General features: G+C 36.3%; 1 protein-coding gene across 3 annotated transcripts in view; it reads right to left on the bottom strand.

The window, feature by feature from the left end:
- The window catches only part of LOC139767210 (uncharacterized), a 40801-nt gene that overhangs the window by 13192 nt on the left and 13911 nt on the right, over positions 1-13698 (bottom strand). For 2 of the 3 annotated variants that reach the window (XM_071696332.1, XM_071696331.1), the window contains exon 3: positions 12279-13584. In XM_071696332.1, coding sequence (XP_071552433.1) covers positions 12279-13380 — 1102 coding nt within the window. In that variant the 5' untranslated portion in view covers positions 13381-13584. Of the gene's footprint in view, positions 1-11973; positions 12069-12278; positions 13585-13698 lie in introns of all 3 variants that reach the window. The other variant, XM_071696333.1, reaches the window with a different exon arrangement.

Here is a 13698-nt window from a genome sequence, read left to right as displayed (position 1 = left end):
AATACAGGATGTCTTTACTCAAATAGAGATTAGACTCATTTCAAGTTTAATTTCAAAGGTACTGTGTAGCATACTGCACCCCTCTATTATAAATCTTCCTGTAAAGGTCAGTGTCATACACTAGAATATAGTAAAGACTGACAAATATACAAAATGATTCCTTGAATTTACTACAAACTGTCCAGTGTTCTTTTAAAGAGGAATATCTCTTGGCTTTCCAAATAATTCTAACAGCATTGCAAAGCTTCACACAAAGATTAGGAAATCAAAATGTTATGAGGACAATGTTGAAGTACTTTACCAATTCAGACTTCAAAGGCAGACTAAAAATTTCTGGAAAACATGAATTTGAGATATAACTGAATATGTGACGCGGCTTTGGAAACTACACACTGGACAGAAAGTATAGGGCAATTGAAACCCATTTCCTCTCTCATGGTAAAGCTAAGGCACCAAAACCATAAACAAAGAAAAAGGACAAAAGAAATACATATCCAAAGTATGCAGGAGTGTTCCAAAAAAGATAAACCGAGGAATTTGGAAACTGCCCTCAGATGCAAAAATGCCTACCTGAAAACAAGCTTCATGCTCCTGATTCTAAAGGATGACCTTAGTGTCCCGATGCAATACCTTCCACTTGAGACAGATAATCTGCTATCAAATTCAGCTTCCTCAAAATATAAATGGGTTACAGATCTGTCCTGTCATTAGAGGATAACATCATCATACAATTAGTTAGTTTCATAATCACAGGACTCAGACCTCTCTATTCTGAGAAGTTAAGGCTGCCAAAGTGAAAGAACCAAAGTGGCCTGGCCCTTTACAGAATAAAAGAAAAATTCTTTTGATGAAGGAGTGCCAATATTTCTACAACAATGCTATGCTGAGACTTCCAAATGGGGTTCCAAAATGCTCTGTGTATGAATAAAATAAGGCTCTTAGGCCTTGGTTAGCAACAATCACGAAACAAAGCTATGAAATTTGAGAAAAAGCTTGTTTAAGAACATAAAACAGCTGACCCCCATTTTCACTGGGGGACTAATGGATTTGAGTGATGAGAAGTTTGTAATTAATTCAAACAATCACTGGGAAAAATTCAAACATTTACATTAGATGCGCTGAAGCAAACATTCAAGATTTCCAACCACTGCCTACATTTGATCTCTGGAAATTCCCTCCTCCCACAAAGCTCCTTGCATGAACTCTGCCTCCTGCTCTTGGCCAATTGAACAAAAAAAAACCAAAGGCTGAAAATTGCTCCTAGGAACTAGAGTTCTTGACAAAGCACAAGGAAGGACTTCTGCAGTATCAGTAAAAGGTGGAAATTCCTCTGGAGATAGTCTAGATAGAGCCCTCCAGGGGCAGGAGGAAAATATAGTAATTGAAATACATAATGAATAATGAAATCTTTTTCATTGATGCATCCAAAACTTAGTAAATGTTTTATATCATAATCAGCAGACAAAATTCAAAGTTCACAGTAGAATCTTTCATGGGTTAATGGAGTAACTCGTGCCTGAAAATGAGCATTCATCTTTGTTCAAATAGCCATTGCAGAGAAGCCTGGAAAGGCAGTGAGGTTTAAGAATGTTATGTCAAATGTGACAAGCCTTAAAAGTATTGCAAAAAGGCTTGTGGAACTATGATCAACAGGTATTGTGGAATCCATATAATGGAAAAATTATAGTATATTCAGGGTCTAGTTCAATGCGTTTTGTGAAATCCCTTTGTTACCAGATCCAGAGGATTCTGCTGATATGGACACTAATGTTGCTGCATGAGTGTAGGTGAATGATCCATGATTAACATTAGCAAATAAAAAATATTCACCTTAGGTTCATGACAGCTTTTACAATCATAATCCATAAACCTTACAACAAAACCATCTGCCAAAGCATTCAGTGATTTGTAGACCCTGCAGCAAATGCACTGACATAAGTACTTCCATTCAGCAGGTCACAGTCACTTTTGTGACTTGAACCACATGTGAAAATATATCTTTCATATATATATATATATGCATGATGAATTTCAGATCTAAAAGATTTACCTGGCATTAAATCTAAAGGAAACAAAAAATAATTGGTCTAATGGAACTCTCAGCATACCATAAAATGTGTTATTACTTATTTGTGGGTGTGATTTCATAACTCTGCATAAGGAAGATAAGTTTTATACTTTGCATCCCATCTCTTTAACATCTTTTCTTGATCATACCATTTTCTAAACATTCTAATGCCCTCTGCACTCACATTCCTTCACATCTATTTCAACTCTTTTCTTTAGTCTCCTGGTGCTTCCTTAAGTTGATCAGTCTCTCCTTCACCTCAAAGAGCTGGTCAATATCAATACTGTCAAATCTACTGAGGACTTTGAAAGTACCCATATAACTGTTATAAGCAAGAGTACAGAGAATGGAAGGAAAAGAATACAAGTGCAGGGGCATAAAGCAAGAAGGGAGATAAAAAGGGATGACAGTGAGACAGAAGGTGAGAAAGGCACTCTCAAAGTATGGTGGAGAAAGTGAGATAAAGTGGATGCATTTGATATGTAATTTAGCATGGAAGCGGAAGGTTGTGCCTGAGGACAGGGTGAGTGCTTTTTACTGTACCTTTAGTCAAAGAAAAAGGTGCTAAGGCTGTATGTTGCAATTATAGGGGAATAAGTATGTTAAGTTTACCAGGAAAAGTGTATGCATGAGTGTTGATTGATAGAATGATGGAAGTCAATGAATGCAGAATATAAGTGAAGAGCATGGGGGTTTTAGGAAAGGTAAGGGATGTGTGGATCAGACTTTTGCAGACAGAACAACTGTGGAAAAGTATCTAGTGATAAGTAAGAATCTCTATGCAGTTTTTATTGATCCGGAAAAAGTGTATGACAGAATTGAGTGGAATGCTTTATGGGATGTGTCAAGGAAATATGGGATAGAGGGATACCTGTTGGGTGGTGTGAAAGCCTTCTATAGCAGAGCAAATGCATGTGTAAGAGTGGATGGGCAGTTGAGCAAAAGTTCTGGCATACATGTGAGTATGAAGCAGGGCTGTGCTGTCACCATGGCATTTTAAAATATATATGGATGGAGTAAAGGAGTGATGAGAAATGAAAGCCAAAAAGAGTATGTAGAGATGGAGTGTGGTGGTGGCGTGACAAACCTGTTTGTGAATTATAATGTGTTGTTTGCATAGAGTGAGGAGGATTTACAGAAGGTTGTAAGTGTGTTTTATGATGTGTGTAAGTGTAGGTTATTGAACGTAAATTCAAGGAAAAAGTAAGTTAATGGCGTTTGAAAGGAAAGAGAGTGAAAGTATAGATTTTGCAAAACCCTACAGAGTGGGAGATAAAAGCATATTAAACTGTAATAAAGATATGGGGGGAGAAAGATTGTAAGAGGTGACAAAATAATAGTATTTGGGAGCTATTTTGGGTACGTTTTGTGATAGAGAAGGAGAGATATGGGAGAGAGCAGCACAGAGCAGAAGCGTCAATGGATTCCTTAACAGATATGATGAAGGGTAGAGGTCTAAGTATGGAAATGCAGAGAGGACTAAAGGACATCATAGTCCTCCTAACCCTAACTTATGCTGCTAAAACTTGGATGTGGAGTGAGTCACAGAGGTTGCAAAACCAAGCTGTGGAAATATGCTATTTGAGAAGAGCAAGTGGTGTGACTGGATGGAATAAGGGAAGAAATTGAAGGTGTAAAAAATTTGGTATGGTAAGGCATGCAAAGGATATGAACTGTGAAATTGTAAAGGGGATGAAATGTAATACTTTGAAGTGGTTTGAGCATTTGGAAAAAATGCAAGATGGAACATTTCAAGGAGAGAGTAAGATAGTACAATCAAAGGGGTTGGTAAGAGGGGTAGACCAACTGTGACTTGGGGAAACAGAGTGGAAGAGTACTGGAGGGTAAGAAATGACAGAAGAATATTTGAAATGGTAAGGTAATCATCAATATATACAGGAAAAAACCCTCCTACCCTAGGATTGACCACAAGTTGTTTGTTCTCTGTAACATTCTCGGAAACAAACCTATGTGGGACACAGCTTTGGAAAGTTTCACCATCAAGGGTTTGTTTCCTGACGTGACCTTGCTAAGGCACGAAATGCAAGTTAAAGAAATCTTCTGTGATAACATAAATCCTCTACATTAACTTTTCATGTCTTGTGTATCACAGAGCATCTTGTGAGGCTTCATGAATATGTCTTTCCAAATTTCCTTACATTACATATGCACCTTTCTTAATAGTTTCCTTATAATTCAGCTTTATGTATATTTCCTATCATACTATATATACCATTCATCTTTAAAGTTCTCACTTTTTCACACCATATATATCTATTGTAGTTTCAGTTTCACAACCATACAAAGGAGCTGAAAAAGTTCTATCATGCAGTTTTCTTACAAGCTCTATACTCAACTTTTACAGTTCATTACTGCTCTCAGTGCACCTCCAACCTTTCTCCGTTACATTGCTCAACTCTAATTTCTATTTTGCTGATATCATTTAAACTGACAGAACTTTCAACTTCTCTTTCAAAATACAACATCTGTGTCTTAAACAAGAGAATGTAACTCTTTCTGTCCTTTACTTTTGTTGTTTTAAACCTCCATACATAATCCAAATAATTTACTGTCCTGACCCAGTTAAAAGGACATAATCTGCATAAAGCTATATGAAGTACCTTCTATTATTACCCATCAGGATCAGCAATAGACAACAATCAACATGTATCATTTTCACTACATGTATCACCTAATCCATAGATCTATTAAAATATCTTGATGACACTAACAAGCATAAATAATGAAAACCCCAAGTCCTGAACTTTTATGTGAGTTGTTCATGGGCCACAGAAAACCCATTACACTAAAGGGACAAAGCCATTATTTGATGCCAAAGAGGCAAAGACCCCAAAAGCTTCTGTATACAGATATTTTAAAGACCCTAGAAGCTTTTGGAGGGCTGATATTCCAGTCTTTATATCTGGTTTATCCTGGGTAGTTTATAAGCATATAGAAGAGCAGCTACCATTAGGAATGTAAGCTAACGGAGGTGGACACAACGAATAATTTCTCAAATCTTAATACTCACCACCTTTTCAAAAAGGCAGCTGAGTAATTATCAAAATGTTATCTACTTCCAACTCACTGGTTAGCCCATGTCCAATTACAGGTTCCGTAGGAACATCTGATATTTCAAGAACAAAAGATATCCATTACTTGAAAGGGCAATCTTTCAATTACCCCTTCTATTTATCTATTTATATCTCTGATAGCAATTTTCTCTAACAACTCCCATCTAGGGATTGGCCACAGGAAAAGAGACTTCACTTGTCCCTGTCCTTACATGCTTCCCTCCCTTAAAGACTAACTTACATATACAGTTATCTGATCTGTTACTAAATACAATACTATCAAACAGTCTATAAGAACTATTTCTTAACCTAAAAATTGACAGTACTTTGACTGATGGTAATAAAAACTTTAGAGTGAGAGTAAATTTCTATAACAGTACCTTCATAATTGCTATCTGAAGGTAAGGCTTGTCCACTCAAAACATATTTAGTAAAAAAAAAGGTACCAGTGCATTCATGGAACAAAAATGCATATACTGTACTGTTCATGTGAACTAAATTCCTTGATTCGTGTTTCAGTATGCTTAATAAAAGCTGCTCGGTGTTTAGCATGAAAATTAACGGCTCTATAATTTTCACCGATCAATCAAATTCTACTATGTACACACTTTATTATCCACATAAAAGAGGCATTCTCCGGAAATTCTTGCTGCTTATTTCAATAGTCTTACCCTTGTACACTGAATTAATCACTGCCTTCAATAAATCATAGGGTGCAAAAAGAATTTTCCATGTAGATCTTTCAAAATTAACCGATGGATGTATAACATTCACCCTTTTGCATTTTACCAACTTCCCCATCCCATATCTCCTAAATTTCCAGTCTTCATTTGCATTACTTTTATGAAACCTACAATGTCTTTTTCCTCTTCCTCCACATCCCGTCTCCCAGGCTCTAATTCCTCTGAATCTATTTTAAATTTTTTTACTTTAATACCATTCAATGTTCACTGAAATACGCCTTCCTCCACCCAAACCCTATTTTTCTTCATAGGCCACAAACTAATCTTGTCTAACATATCCTCATTCTTTTATCCTTTCTTTTTACTTAAACTTATCTCCTCCCAAAATAGGTCATTCTTCTCCTCTGATTCTAATGGAACCTTTCAACAATACTGTTTTTCCTATTCATAACCATCATCTCTTCTCCTTTTTTATGTCATATTCTACAATCATCACTTTTTCCTTCCAAAACCTCACTTGTTTTATGGAATACTCACCTTTCCCTTACAGACTGATTTTCACACCACAATTCTGTTTCTCTTTGTCTATGTTTTATCTTTACAGCAACACCAGGCTGTTTGCATTGAAAAATGGAGAAAATTAAGTAATTACTTATCTCTCCTGTTTATAATGATTCAAATAAGCTAAATTTGCACATAAGCTCTTTACCTTTCATAATGAGCTCGGATTTGCACTTATATGGTTATGCATAACTAACATTCATGTTTGAAAAGTAAACATTTCTTCTATGTTTAGTTATGCATAACTAACATTTGTATGTTTGAAAAGTAAACATTTATTCTAAGTTTATCTTAAAGTAATGAACAAAACAGTAATAGCTTGTCAAATTACTGCTAATAAGCAAGTATGAATTAAGACATGGTAAACAATCACACAATAAGGTAGGTTAGAAAGAAATCTAATTGTGGCTATTGCAATGTATGAATGGAGGTACAGCCCATAATGCCATTATCACATGAAGCTTATTGCTATAGTATGACTATTCATATAGTTTGAATAATGCATTATTACTATCTAAAAATAATACAATTTCCAAGCCTTGCCTAATCCATCTATTGCAGCTGGGTTGCATACATTACAGTATTTCATTTCCTAATTGCTGCAGCCAGGGCATATTTGATCAAAATTCTTGAATTGGCAACCTTTATCGCAAGTGAAACATATGGCCATTGATAATTCAGGTGACATTTACCAGATGCTAGAGCATTTACTACTTTCAAAAATTGGTTGTCTACATAAACTCGTTAAGGATGCCTGTAAACGCTGTGTGCCTCTCCTTATGTAACAATCTGTGAAGCTCTGAACCACAGTGAAAGGGTTTAAATTCAAGATAACAATAACGAAAACTTGATACACTAGGATACTAATTTTGGATGATGATGAAGTGGCATCAACTCATAATCATCTATCTTTCATCTTTCATAACAGTATTTACATTCACTGTTTATGGTTCTGCACCTGCTCAGGTTCTGCGGTTACTACCTCCTACAGACTTTTTTTCCTCATTTTCTGTCTATAATTTTGTTTTACATACTTTTAATCAACATTTTTGCTATTTTCCTGGACTTTAATTTGCTTCACTTTGGGAAGTTGCCAGTATGTATGGCATTTAATGTCAAATATTTATAATGAAATCGTAGTTTTAGTTCATGAAGATGATAAAGGAGATATTTTCTAATGTAAATGCACTATTGTGAATTTTGCAGAAAAATATCTTATCAAACAACAGACTGGTTTCATTCACAGATGATAAATGATGGACATTCTTAATGTAAGTAAAGTGAAAATCTATCCAAGTAAAATATTAAATTTACAAATAAAATGCATCACTCGTTTCTCCTTTCCTGTGTGTAATGCATCATGGGAAAACAACTGGCACACTGCCAGGATACCAGTGTCATGTGCAACTTGTGAGAATATGGTATGCTACTTGATTTCTCTGTTTACGACTGGCAATAGCTCCCCTAAAGCATCCTTCAAATTCTACAAAAGCAGGACAGCCTATACAAAAGTCCAAGATATTAACATCCGAAAAGAAGATATTGAGAAGACTTTAAAAATGTTGAATCAGCTTTAGCACTTGGAAGGGCTTACAGCATGAATGAATTGAAGCATGTATGCTATCAAGAAGAACAAAGACAAAATTAAGTGTTGTTAAACAGTTTAGCATACTGTAAATTCAACCAAGATGATGACACGAGGAACTCAGTATTAGAAAAAGTTACAAAAAAGTTAGCTGTATGGACTGTAGCCATGAATTAGAAAGTGGTATGGCAAAGCTCAGACAACAATTACCAATTGCCAGAAAACAAGATAATGTATGAGTGAGTACATTATACTCACTCATAATGTTCACTCAATGATATTACAATATTTTGTTATAAAAATGTTCCTAGGATATGCATGAAATTTAATGCAGAATTCCTGCCAAATCTTGGGCATTGGGTGGGAATGGAGTCCTTCTTTTACTAGGAAAATTTACGTTCACCTAGACCAAATTCACCCATAACAGCCTTTTCTAGTAATGCAACCTCCACTATAAATGAGTGAGGCCAGTACAGTACCTTCTTTTAATGCCAAATCCAAAAAGCACTCCACATCAACATGCAAGGATGGATAAAATCTTACTGGAATCTGCTGAAGTTGGGAGTTGCTAACTGTCTGTGGGATTCATCAAAAACGTGAGATTTTTATACAACGAATTACCACCTTCTACTGTTCAATCATTTGCATTGGTTCCAGGTGCATTATACCATAATTAATAGGGTTTAAACTTTTAATCTATAACCAAAAGTAGTGTCTGGAAAAGATACATGAGCACATGTACACTCATCTCACTTTCAGGCTCAGAAAATCCAATCTAATCAATTCAAATAAGCAAAATGTTTGAACTACTATAAATGCCTGAGTGAAAAATGTAAGAAATCAGTGACACTATTGAAAGTTAATGCATGAATCTCAAAGTCTAATGCAACCTGTACATGCATTCTGAACAGTAAGTACCATTTACAATCAAATTACTTTCTGAGAAAGAGTAAACAATAATGCAAACAATTGTTTTTGCTACAAATAAAAAATTTACATCCTGACTGAACAAATCTAAACCTGTGAAACTGCAGCAAAATTTTGCTTCAATAAAAAATCCATCATACTAAATTCTATTAATTATAAATTTTTGAAAAGAATTCAAAAGTTCATTTAAATGACATGTTAGAGGCTTCTCAGTTACAGGAATAAAGGAGCTCTACACATAACCTTTTGCCTACAAGGTATTTATGACATTTCTCAAATTCCTGTACATCTGATTATTTGCCATTCTGCATGATGTGGAGTGCAAATGTACTCTTATCTTTAAGATACAAGATGATAATAAGTAAACTGAGTTCACTAAGTATTCAGATGTCATTAACTCCATCACATAATGATAAAATTCTCCATATATCTGCATCCTAAAATAAAGTTACACGTTGCAATAATAGGTTCAAGGAGCTTGGCAAACTACAAAGGAAAAAAAAATCTTTTCAATGAAGAGAATAAGTATCATATCAGAAGTTAGTTCAGAGCTAATCTGTACTGGCTCCTAGACTAAGACAAAGTTTAATGTCACCTATAGGCAATAGGCATTAATATTCAAAGCATCATAATACACCTACAGAAACATTTAAAAAATATATTAGATTTTCACACTAAATTCTGCTGTCATGCTAAACATGTACCTTCACATGTTCCTTTTGCTATAACTATTTCAAACCCAATTAAGAAACATCCAGCCCTACAATTACATCTCAATACCGCTATTATTTGTATCTCAATGATAATGTAGAAAGCCTACATGAAAAGGTAACAGTACAATCAATATACTGTAATACTAATTTGCATTCTTCTTCCAAGAAGGCAGCCGGTTTAACACAAAAGTGAGAATATGATAAACAGGAGCCAAACTTTTCCAGCCAATGAAAAGATTATTTTCAAAGAAAAAGGGGAGAAGAGTGAATTTTGAAGAATGAAAAACTGTTTCTTTCTGGGGTGGTGTCCCATGGGCAATGAGAATCTCTATGATCTCCAGGGGTTAGATGCCTCTTACTCCCCAATTTTCAAGTGAGGTAAATGTCTCTCACCCTTTGCTAACTACGTATTTTGTGTTAGTGGCTCAAGCTCACTTTGGGCTTGCTTCCCTCCAATCAGCAGTTGCCATCTGTCCCGCTTGCTGTCAGGGTGCACCAGGCTGACCACCTCATAATTCTTCAGAACAAGGACATCACCCTGGTGGTGACTACTGTCAGCTAAGAGAAAGGTTTTTCTAAAGAGAGGGGAAGATAGGGCGGGAAGCAACAGAAAAATCTGCTCGCAGGACACCGCCCCAGAGAGAAATAGTTTTCATTCTTCAAAACTCACTTTCCTCTCCAGTCTAAGTTTGTCCAATGAGTTATGATACCGTAACAACATCAACGCAGAGGGTTACAGAAAAATTTTCTAACCAAAAGTAAAGATCATGAACATACCTTAAAGGTTATCCTATAACACATTAGCTATCTTCTGCCTTGCAGAAAGTAAGCCCAATGCCAGCAGGATGATAACTGGCACCAAGTGAAATTGTTTGTGCAGAGGAACCTTAAAAACCTCTCAAGAAACAGCTTCCTGTAAAGGCTGAGCCCACAAATATCTCCCTGGCATGGCTCTGAAACACATGCTAGGTTGAGCTAACAAAACCAGTCATAGCCCAAAATGAATTTTCTCAGAGAAAGGTTCAAACTGCTTGGGTATAACGTAACTTTCCAGGTCATCTTGAGACTTTCCCCAAGGTCTCACCCTGACTGAGGTTGTCTCATGACCCAAGATCCTTATCCTAAACTCACTAAAAGTAACCAGGATTCTTGGCACAGAGATATATGGTTGACAGCTGGGTTCACCACACACCTAAGTCTAAACTGAAACTAATTCTCTAGATCAGGAAATATATAACAGAGAAAAGTAATAACAGCAGAGACTTCTGAATGATAATCAGAAAGGGATAGACTTGATAAAGCAAGCTGGAAATTTGTCGCCAATCCCCATCCAACTTGTTCTGTTCTGGGACTGATCAAAGCATTCCTAAACCTGAAAGCTAAAAGCCTCTTTATTCCAGGAAGAATGAGAATGTACTAGTGAGCATCCTTGAATTTCCAGACTGACTGTCCAACTTTCGGCCAGAAAGCTTTACGGAGAGATTGAGAATCCTTCTGCTATGCTTAAGTCCTTCTTATGACCAGAAAGTTTATACATAAAACCAGTCCTCTTACAGGTTTTTTATGTCTAAATCAGTTAAACATTTCCTGTCTAAGTTCCTTTTAACACTGCATCAAGACAATCCCAAAATCCTCTTTGAAAGGGGTGGACTGAAAGGTCCATCTTTAACCAAGATCCTATACAACATGAGAAATCATCTGTATGTTGGACTTTTGAAAAACTTCCAAATTTGGAGTTGACCCCTAACTAAAAAGGAGCTACTTTCTATCAGGATTCTGGATTATCTTGTTTTACTGCCTTGAAAGGGCTGATTTGAGAAGACTTCCCAGTGCCTAGCATGAGGTGAGAAATGGCATAAGTAGCCCTTCCTAGAAGGAAACGCGGGTAAGAGCAAAGGCTCTAGTGCTACCCTAGTTATAGTAAGGAGTAACAACATCCCTGATTTGCTGACTCCTCCTCACACTTTCTTAAGGGTGCTGGGTTCAACAACCATTGTATATTTACCACAGACATTCTAGTCAACCTAGTTCAACAGATCTTAAATTTAGAATTCTGTGGTGGTCATGGTCAACCTGGTACAGTCTGACAGCTCGCGATGGTGACTGCTAACTGGAGGGAATTGGGAATGAAAAAAGCTAGAGCTGCTATCACTGAATGGTGGTTAGCTAATGGTGAGAGGCACTTACCTCACCGGAAGGTACGGGGTTAAAGGCATCTAACCCGATGGGATCACAGAAACTCTCATAACTCGAGGGAAAAACTGACCCTGGAGAGAAAAAGATTCATACCAGGGAAAAGGAGAGAGGTTTAATAACATAAGGAATTATAGTGAGAAATTCTCATTCAAATTTGTACTATTACCAATAATCTTGTATTTTGTGGAGAATATCATTTGTTTCTCTACAATCTTCCTTCCTCTTCTTGAACAAAGACCTCTTTCACAGATGATGTACTCCCTGATGAGGAAAACAGAGTATAATCTGGATCATGGCCTACATTACTGAATTTTTGTGAACTACCTAACTTGTGTTGGGTATATGGTCGATTTGAATGTAACAATTCACAAAAATATTTACCATTTTTTGTCATTATGTTCCTACTATCACACTCAGCATGTGGCATATGCTCATTCCTCTCAACTGATTCTGGAGGAGGTATAAACTTACTCTCAAGTGACAGGTCAGTATTCTGGGGATACTCCTCTTCTGTAGCACTGCAGTTGTACATTTGTTCATTAACATGTAACAGAAGATCTTCATCAATATCTGGTTTCACAAGCAGCTCTTCCTCTTCTTCTTTCTCACAATCACTACACTTGAAAGGACCCATTCTAACATGCTTCTGCTTTTTAATTGGTAAATAAATTTTCTTCAGGAACAGTTTATGACATTCTGCACATTTGAAGGATTTTTCTCGATGTCGCTTCAGGTGCTGATTTAGAATACTTCTCTGAGAAAATGACTTACCACATTCAGAGCAAGTAAATGGCTTCTCACCAGTATGAACTCTTGAGTGTTGCACTAAGTAAACTTTCTTTTTGAATGCTTTATTACATTCTGGGCATATATATGGTTTCTCATCACCGTGAACTTTATCATGTTCTTTCAGGGCACCTCTCAAAGCAAAAGCTTTTCCACATTCAGAGCAAGCATATGGCTTCTCACCAGTATGTCTTTTCATGTGCTGAACTAGGTTACCCTTCAAAGAAAATGCCTTCTTACACTGCGGACATTTGTGAGGTCTATCTCCAGTATGTATCCGCATATGCTGACGCAGGTAGCTCTTCTTGAGAAAAAGTTTATCACATTCGGGACACTGATATGACTTTCTGTCAGTGTGCAACTTAACATGCTGAACAAGGTTACCTTTAAGGGAAAATGCTCGGTCACAAAATGTACATTTAAAGGGCTTTTCGCCTGTATGAATCCTCATATGCTGATCAAGATATACTTTTTTATGGAATGCTTTGCTGCAATCAGGGCAGCAGTAAGACTTCTGATCTGTGTGAAGCTGCATATGTTTTGTGAGATTACCTTTCAGAGAAAATTCTTTTTCACAAATGGGACACTTATGAGGTCTCTCCCCGGTGTGAACTCTTATGTGCCGTGTAAAATCAGCTTTATTTGAGAATATTTTGCTACACCTGCAGACAAAATTTTTGCCATGAATAGATGGTAACATCAAATCCTCTGGCTGTAAGGGATGTGGGATTGATAAATTCAACTGATTCTGAATAGCATATGCACTAGAAGGCATCATATCACTCATTATATCCAAGTAGATTCAAATCTGATGAAAGATCTTTAAACCTAATTCTTCTCCAAGACAAGTTTCTTCATTGCGTAAGTTCTTTCTGTGTATCAGGAATGAAGTTTTCATATATTCTACTTCTTCTCTCTTGCAATTATGGATTTTCTAGTTTACCTTCATTCATGAGTATTAGGTGATTTTTTCCCTTGCATCATTCACTTCCTGTAATAAAAAAAAAAATTATTAAAGTTTCAGGTAACTTACAGTGACATGAGATAGCCAAAGCAACTGATTTCTAATTAAATCTTAAATATGATAAAGATACCTAAAATGTTT

The sequence above is a fragment of the Panulirus ornatus genome, chromosome 59, assembly GCF_036320965.1.
Source record: "Panulirus ornatus isolate Po-2019 chromosome 59, ASM3632096v1, whole genome shotgun sequence".
In the NCBI taxonomy this organism is placed as follows: domain Eukaryota; kingdom Metazoa; phylum Arthropoda; class Malacostraca; order Decapoda; family Palinuridae; genus Panulirus; species Panulirus ornatus.
The sequence above is the reverse complement of the archived record's forward strand: the minus strand, read 5'-3'. Positions and strand labels throughout refer to the sequence as shown.